This window comes from Benincasa hispida, chromosome 4 (assembly GCF_009727055.1).
Source record: "Benincasa hispida cultivar B227 chromosome 4, ASM972705v1, whole genome shotgun sequence".
In the NCBI taxonomy this organism is placed as follows: Eukaryota; Viridiplantae; Streptophyta; class Magnoliopsida; order Cucurbitales; family Cucurbitaceae; genus Benincasa; species Benincasa hispida.
Genome location: NC_052352.1, coordinates 64,208,147 through 64,217,133, shown reverse-complemented (window position 1 = coordinate 64,217,133; position 8,987 = coordinate 64,208,147). Strand labels below are relative to the sequence as shown.

Below are 8,987 nucleotides of genomic sequence, written 5' to 3'. Positions count from 1 at the left end.
GCGGGAGTTCCTAACTCACTCAGGATTGAGGTCATGTTACCTATGGTCATCCTAGTGAAGTGAAGTCTCAATTATGAACGGTGTTATATAACGAGACGTTAACACTTTGTGGTCAGGTCTTATACAAACTCTTTGTATAGGACGATCCTGCTCGCATGTCCCCTACACGAATGATCAGGATCAGACCATCTGTGACAAGTCACAACACTTGTGACCATTCCACAAAGTGGGCCGCATCCGTACCGTTACCAGGATAAGGTTTCCCTCTTATATCCATATACTACAAACCATTTTGGTTATCACTCAAGACAATGATGCACTTGTATGTCACCACATACATACTTAAGTTACATACAGATAACCAGGGATATTAAGTTTATTGGTTTGTGGTAAAATCTAAATGTGCAAAGTCAAGTAGTGAAGTAAATATCATTTATATTATATATCACAAGTGTTCGTACAAAGTTGTTTACGAACTACTAGACATGAGACTTTAGGGCACAAACCCCAACAACCTTGACTTTTAAGGTCATGGCCTGGGGCTCCATCTGGCTCCCATTGAGCTTGTCACTGATACCACCAATGACACTGATGTTTGTCTTCTTGTTTGTTTCTCAATTTGGCATGCTTGCCCACTATGCACCATCCTCCTTGGTCGCATCACAACACTTCTCTCAGCCCTCTGACTTTTCCTGATGTGTTGATACTTATGTATCGCCATTGTACTGCCTGCACTAGTGGGGTCACCTTCTATTACCTTCAAGTATGATTATGATACCGAGTACATCCCCTAGGCCCATTTTGGTCCTAGAATGATGTTTTTGGTTTGGGACATGTACAGGCATGGCCTGTTAGGCATTTTGTTAGTGGCCTCGCCCAAGCACATTGGCTTAGGTCAACCCTCTTCCTTAAGTCCATTTTTGTCTTAGGGTTCTACTTTTGACCCAAATCTTGTTATTTTCTTGGCTTTGTCTCTTTTATTCCTTTTTTATGTCGAATATGCCCGCGGTCTAAAATCACTCATAACAATCCTTGTTTCTCATAGGCTTTATAAGATTCTCAACCCAAATCTAAGATCGAGGGAATAGGTGCTCCTCCTTCATTTTTATTTTTGAATAAAAACAGGAAGAGAGAAAGGAGGATGAGAAGGAAAAGAGAAAAAAGAAGAAAGAAGGCGAAGGAAAAAGAAAAAATATAAGTTTGTGTTAATAGCTAGTGGAGTGGCAACCATGAGAGGAAGAGTGGGAGAACTTTGAAGGAGAAGGGAGAATATATNTATAGTTTTTAAAAAGTATACTTTTAGTCCCTAGATTTTACCATTGAACAATTATGTTCCAACATTTAGGAAATTCTCGATTTTGGTCCCTTTACTCACAGAATCTGTTAAATACTTAATGGTTCACTAACGTGGTATTTAAAAATCAAGCATTTCCTAAATGTTGGTTAATTGTTCAATTTTAAAACTTATGGACTAATTTGAACCAAATTTTAAAATTCAAAAACATAATTTTTCAATATTTTTTAATTCAATAACTTATTTTAAAATTATATTTTTATTTAAAATAGGTAGGTTAGGTTGGCCAGAGTAAAGTTGTTGATTTCAAAAGCTCAAAAAGCTCAAATGTAATTTAAATAAAACTTTGGAGACCAAAAGTGTATTTTTCTTTAGTTATATTGATGGGAATCACATATTTAATCACATGAAGTTCAAAATTTGAGGGGGAGAGACTTAAGCTTATATAAAAATAAGCGATTGCTTCAAGCTGTAAGAGAAAAGGCCTATTAAGGGTGACAAACAATCCTTGTTCTTTCCCAATTGAGTAGCCGTCAGTTCAACTAAACAGCCATTGTTCAATTTTCTGTTGTTTCATATGTACATATATAGCCTTTATATAACCTTCATATAGATGCCTCAAAAACTCCTCAATAAGGTTTAATTTCTTCAGCTAAATATTGGCTCATTAAACACACAATTATGAAACAAGCTCCCTCAGGTTCAATCTATAATTTATCTAGGATTATCATCTCACTTGTAGAATATCCTCCAAAATGATGATTTTAGAAACTAAAACAGTAGCAGAATTCTGATCATAATCCTTTCAGTGTTTTAGGTTTAATGAGATTGAGACAAGAAAAGAGGGTGGCTGCCTGTGCCTTGATTGAGAGAGACAGATGGGGTGGATAAGTTAAGCAGCTGGGAAGTAAGTTTCAAGTGGACATAATTTTAATAATATGGTATTTGTGCCATTATATCATTGTGTAACATGCAAGAAAACCAAACAAAAGTATTTTTCAATATGGTTTGATTCTTTGTTTTCACCTTCCATTTTAAAAGGACATGACAAGCACTGAAATTTATTGCTTTATTATAAAGTTCTTTCAACCCCATTTTTTGATTCAAAATCCATTGTCTAGAAGCAGAGAAGAATTATGAGATGCATTGTTTTGATTACTCTTTTGGTAGCATTGTCTTGTGGTGCTGTGGTTGAGTCTCTTGTCCGTCATTATAGCTTTTTAGTTAAGTTATAATTTCCATTCCTTCTCATTTTTTAGACTAAAACCAAAACATTTTTGTAATTCTCAAAAAGTTTGTGTGCAGGTTTTGTTGAAGAATGAAAGGAAAGTTTGTGGAAGGAAGAATATTATGACGGTGAATGGGAAGTTTCCAGGACCAACTTTGTATGCCAGAGAAGATGACACTGTCATTGTTAGAGTCACCAACCGAGCTAACCACAATCTCACAATCCACTGGTTTCAACCATTACATAACCTTAGCTTTTATGTATTTCATTGAGTTTGGAGTTAATATAAATTCGGGATCGTAATCAGTCAACCACATTTGTTAAAGTATTGATATGATTAAATTTACTTTAACCCTAAACTTAAGCTTGTTCATTCCATGTTTAAATCCTTTTAATGTTTTTGTGTTTATTAGTCCATGAAATTAATTGTCAAACATAGGTGTGAGATTCGAACTTATTGGAATGTCTTGAATCTATTATCTGGTACTTTGAAATACAAAGCACAAGTGCCACAATATCCGTATTTTCTTGAATTATCCTCAAATAATAAAACTGTCCTCTTCTTCAATCTGAATGTAACGACTAACACGTTAATAAATCATGTAAATTTTTATATCGTAACTGTTTACACTTTCTTTGCTTGTCGATTTTCGTTTGTATCATAATAGAACTTTTTAACTTCAAGTAAGGTAGTATATGTCTCATATCCAATGACGTATGGCAGGCATGGGGTACGACAACTCCGAAGCGGGTGGGCAGATGGACCAGCATATATCACACAGTGTCCGATTCAACCGGGCCAAAACTATGTCTACAATTTCACTCTACATTCCCAAAGAGGCACCCTTCTTTGGCACGCTCATATCTCTTGGATTAGAGCCACAGTTCACGGCGCCATTGTCATCTTCCCCAAGCTTGGTGTTCCTTATCCTTTTCCCCATCCACATAAAGAAAAGATCATCATTTTAGGTGAATTCGGTTTTTGTTAATTAGTGATGTTTTAACTGTTGAGTTATGCTTTATGTTCTGCATTATATTCAGGCGAATGGTGGAAGGCCGATGTGGAAGCTATGATCAACAACAGCACAAAATTGGGTCTGCCACCCAACGTATCAGACGCCCACACAATCAATGGCCACTCCGGCCCTGTTCCTGGCTGCGCTACTAGCGGTGATCAAATCCAAAACTAAAACAAAAATCTCTAAGAGCTTATTTGGTTGCAAATCCACATTTCTTTTTTATGTTTTTATATTCACTAAATTAAGTAAATATATGTTTGGTAAACCATTTAAAAATATATTTTTTAAAATCTATTTTTGAATTCTATGATCAAGACAATGTAACATGATTTTAAATGTATAGTTATATTAAATAAAGATAAAAACTATAAGAAATATAATGTTTTATGTTATAAATTCAATTCGTTTTATAAAAGGATAATTGCAATAGGTAGTATTTTGAAATCTAATAACTGAGTGTATACCAACATTTTTAAATAATTGCAACTATAACAAAATCAATTAGCAATAGATTTATCATTTGTAAACTCCTATTAGTTATATAGTTTATCAATAGACTTTTAAGTTTGATCTAAATTTTATTATATCTAATATTCTGACCTAACTGCGATATTTACAAGTGTTTCAAAATTAAGATGTATATTATATAATGTATTATAAATTATATGATATTACAAAATAATAATTAAAAAAAATTGAACTTAATTAATAATAGTTTATACTCGACCTAATATTTAGTGAATAACTATTTTGCTTTATAAATGTAAATATGGTATCAAATACGTTTAAAATAATTGTTTAAACTTAAATTAGAATAAAATTCTTGAAATTTACTACAAAATACATATGTAGTTTTGGAACACTTGCAAATATAGTAGTTAAAAATAATTCTTTTACATTAAATTCGATGTTTTTAAAATTTCTTGTTTTCAAATTTTCCATCAAAGAACCCTAAATATAGAAACTTGATTGAGTAATCATTTGGTTTTTTATTTTTGTTGAGAAGTAATAGTCTATATAGACTTATTTTTCGAAAACAAAATTATTACTAAAAGGATAGATAGTTTTTGTTATAAATTTCTAATGATGTTCGCTTTGTAATATAATGTGATGGATGTGCAGGAAGCTTCACATTACACGTTGAAAGTGGGAAGACTTATCTTCTTCGCATCATAAACGCAGCTCTGAACGAAGATTTCTTCTTCAAAATCGCAGATCACCATTTCACCATTGTTGAAGTCGATGCTTCTTACACTAAACCTTTCAAAACAGACACCATTTTCATAAGCCCGGGCCAAACTACAAATGCTCTTCTTACAACCAATAAACCCATCGGAAAATACTTAATTACAGCTTCCCCTTTCATGGATGCCCCTGTTCCAATCAATAACTTAACTGCAACAGCTTTTCTTCGCTACAAAGGAACTCCCATTAATCCCCCAATTGTATTCACTCAAATTCCTCCTCAAAATTCAACCCTTTTAACAAATCAGTTCATCGATTCTCTACGAAGTCTCAATTCAGAGAAATACCCAGCAAAAGTCCCATTGTTTATCGACCATACTCTGTTTTTCACAGTTGGAGTTGGGGTTAATCCTTGTGAAACTTGTGTTAATGGAGTGAGAATTGTGGCGGCGGTTAATAATGTAACGTTCTTAATGCCCAAAATTTCACTTCTTCAATCACATTACTACAAAATTCCAGGGGTTTTTACAGAGGATTTTCCGGCGAATCCGACGTTTGTTTACGATTATACTGGTAAACCACCGGCAAATATTCAGACTTCAAATGGGACAAAGGTGTATAGGCTTTGTTATAATTCGACGGTTCAATTGGTAATTCAAGACACTTCTGTGATTGCTCCAGAGAGTCATCCTATTCATTTACATGGTTTCAATGTATTCGTTGTCGGGAAAGGATTAGGAAATTTCGATCCGACTGAAGATCCGAAAGTGTTTAATCTTGTTGACCCAGTTGAGAGGAACACTTTTGGAGTTCCAAATGGAGGGTGGACTGCCATAAGGTTCAGAGCAGATAACCCAGGTAAATACATTTATCCCATTGGTGTAATCATAGAATTTTATCAATAGATTCAGTCACAATCACAAAAGTAATTAAATTGTTAATTTATAATAATGAATTTGTCACATTTATATGTTTCTTAGTAATGATAACGTAATTTTAAAATACAAATCGATCGATCACCTTCCATCAATCAATTTACATTTTTTATTATAAATTGGATAGTGAGTCTCACGTATCCATTAAAGATAGGAGTGTAAGGAGTTCGATTCTGCTTGGTTTGAGTGTCAAATCAGACCCTTAGTAAAAAATAAACAATAAGAAGCGGAATTTATTGAGGTCTACTTTTTAGACTACTCTTTGTAGTCTTAGTTGTTCTTCTTGTTTTTGACTCTTGAGTTGCATTTTTTTGTGGGCAGGGATTTGGTTTTTGCATTGCCATTTGGAAGTACATACGACATGGGGATTAAGAATGGCGTTTTTAGTTGAAAATGGGGAAGGCCCTAATGAATCTTTGCCGCCGCCGCCGAGTGATCTCCCGCAGTGTTAGGATTTCTCTGGTTTTTTTAAAAGCTTAAAAAACAGAGCAAAGAATCTGGTGAAGGGGAGGGAATTGATTTGTTGTGTTGTCTTGTGTGAAAAAATCAAAACAACGAGGTAGATTATACCAAGTTAAGATTGAAGAATATGTTGTGTTTTGCTGTATTATTTCAAATTAAATGTCAAAAGGATTTTTTTTTTTTTTTTAATAAAGTATATGCTTTATAAAAAATATATACTTTATTTCTAATATGTGATCTTTAAATTAAAAAATATATAAAATAGGAAAAAATGATGTTTGAAAGTTTGAATCAATACTTAGTTACCAACTAACCCACTTCCTTCATACTTTAAATAGCCCACTTATTTCAATGATTAAAGTATCTCTACAATTCCTTAGGACTTAAGTTGCTTTTGGCATTGCTGCAGAAGAGTTAAAAAACCATTTTTAAAAACAAATCTTAACGTTTTATATAATCACCTTTTAAATTTTTTGATTTTTAAAAGCTAATCTCTATTCTTTTCTATTTCAATTATGTTCTTCTCTCTCTTTTTTTTTTTTTTCCTATGATCATGTCACTTCCATTCCATTAGAGCATGGAATCAAATTATACAAATTCAAGATCAACCACAATTCAGGCTTTTTTAATTTACTTGTTTTTACTTTTTTTTTTGTTCGATCATCTTTTTCTTTTAATTGCCATTTTCTTATTCCTTTCTCTCATTTTGTATCCAAATTGTTATTGGTTGATTTTTTTTTCTTCGTATAACTTTTAAATTTTAAGTATAGTATATTTTTAGTATTATTTTTTTAAAATTATTTCAAATTAGATGAATTAGAATTTTGTTTTAAATAGTTTGAGAAATTTTTTATTTGCTAGTGAGGTACTGCAATATTTCATTGATCTTTTGGAGTATTTTGTTTCTTTATGCCACTTTCTTTAGCAATCCCGTAGTAAATTTTTTCAATTAATTTTTGTTTATTTGTTATAGATATCTTCTCATATAAGATCTTTATTGATTTAAGAACATACCATAAAACTTTATTGATGCAGCGAAAAAGTATTTAGACCAAATTCATGGTCAAGCAAGGTAAATCCATCCCTAAATAAGAGAAAACTCTCTAAAAACACATGTTCTATTTCAAAGATGTTCAAAAACTTCTATTACAATCCTAAATTTGGCTATTTGTCTTACAAGAAAATAGATTAATTAACTAATTAATTCTAAGATATTAATTAAATACTAATTAATCTAAATTAATAACTAAATAAATATTAAAGTAAAATATATTAATTATCCTATAATTATCCACATCATTTTCTTATTAATATCTTTGTTTATTTGCTAAGCAATCTCCCAGTACAATTATTATTATTATTATTTTTTATTTATTTGTCATAGATATCTTGTCATATAAGATCTTTATCGATTTAGAAATCTACTCTAAAAAAATTTTATCAATATTTTTGTTTATTTGCTAAGCAATCTCCCAGTATAATTTTTTATTATTTCTTTTATTTGCCATTGATATCGTGTCATATAAGACCTTTATTGATTTAGATATCTACTATAATTTAAAGTAAAAAAAATATTAATATTTTTGTTTATTTGCTATTAATATATTGTCAATGGGGATGAACAACATCAATCTTAAAAGTGTCATACTTAGGTGGTTGTGGTACCCTTTAAGAAATGAATCAAAACATAATGTAGTTTAAAAGAATGTTTTTTTCATGTGACTGGATTAAATTTCTTTATATTGCCTACGTAACCTTTGTAATGATAGGGATCAAATCATAATGTAGTTCATCAAAAGTTTGCTTTTTTAGGGTCGTTTACCTTTTCAGCTCTTGAGGGCCAGGAGCAGCATGCAATTTAGGCTCTTGTAATGAGAAGCTTCTACATTTAAACTTCAGAAGCACTTATTTTATCACATCTTTGATCATCCTCTTCATTGTAGGATTTGTCAATATGATGAGCTTTGGCTTTACCATCAAATAACCTTTTGTATTTATATCAACTGACAACTTCCTCTTCATGCATGAAGGGACACTGACTGTGAATCTTCTCGTCGTTGTTTCTTTTCATGAAATGGTCTTACCTTCAAGGTTTTTATCTTTCTTTTATGTTGATCGCTTGTCATCATAAGACGATCAAAAGCAGATGTTGAAGGTCGATCTTTCTTTGATGTGAAGATACTTAGCCTCTTGAAAGCTGAAGTTCGAGTTGCAGTAGATGTTGGACATTGGCTTTCTTCTTCTATCGTGGTCATACTCAATCTTTAGAAGACTAAAAATCGAGTAGTTGAAGGCTTAATATGATCGAAGACAAAAATTATTTGTTCAATTTCTTTTGAATCATCGACTTCTTCAGTAGTTATATGATTGTTGTCAACTTCTGCTATGCTGACAGCGTAACATGTAATAACTTTTGATACTTTATTTGGATGATTATCGAGGAAGCTTCCTGCAAAAAATTCTGTTAAAGTTACCGACCGTCGAAGTTTAGGGAAGTCCTTGTCTTCTTCTTTAGTAGGCTTACACTTCCATGCCATCCTTTTGCCTTTCTTTTTATGAGTCTTGTTCCTTCTTCTATAGCTTTGATAGGAGTGCGACTCTTTTTGGGTGAGATTTGATTGTCTTCTCTTTCGACGAGTCACGAGGATCCGCCCTTTGTTGTTATCTTCAACAGGTTCATCTTTCTTTTGGGAGTCTATTGTTTAAATATCTTGTTGATATCGAACAACTATAGGCTTGAAGGTTCCAAACTGGATCATGTTTTCTCTTTGATCATAAGACGCAGACGGTGTTGGAACATTTGAAGTCGTCACTACTGTGGCGTGATTTGTTTGAGCTACTTCATCCAAATCTAGCTCAATCTT

General features: G+C 32.3%; 1 protein-coding gene across 1 annotated transcript; it reads left to right on the top strand.

The window, feature by feature from the left end:
* Positions 1-2,430: 2,430 nt before the first annotated feature.
* On the top strand, positions 2,431-6,113 carry LOC120076576 (laccase-22-like). Its single transcript, XM_039030448.1, has 6 exons — positions 2,431-2,517; positions 2,600-2,751; positions 3,247-3,491; positions 3,564-3,692; positions 4,664-5,584; positions 5,983-6,113. The coding sequence occupies exons 1-6, from the start codon at positions 2,431-2,433 to the stop codon at positions 6,111-6,113; spliced, it is 1,665 nt and encodes a 554-aa protein (XP_038886376.1).
* The last annotated feature ends 2,874 nt before the right edge of the window (positions 6,114-8,987 follow it).

Coding starts and splice junctions, on each gene's coding strand:
- LOC120076576 (XM_039030448.1), top strand. CDS start 2,431: ATGAGATGCATTGTTTTGATTACTCTTTTGGTAGCATTGTCTTGTGGT. Junction 2,752..3,246: donor CACAATCTCACAATCCACTG/GTTTCAACCATT, acceptor GACGTATGGCAG/GCATGGGGTACGACAACTCC. Junction 3,693..4,663: donor TCCTGGCTGCGCTACTAGCG/GTGATCAAATCC, acceptor ATGGATGTGCAG/GAAGCTTCACATTACACGTT.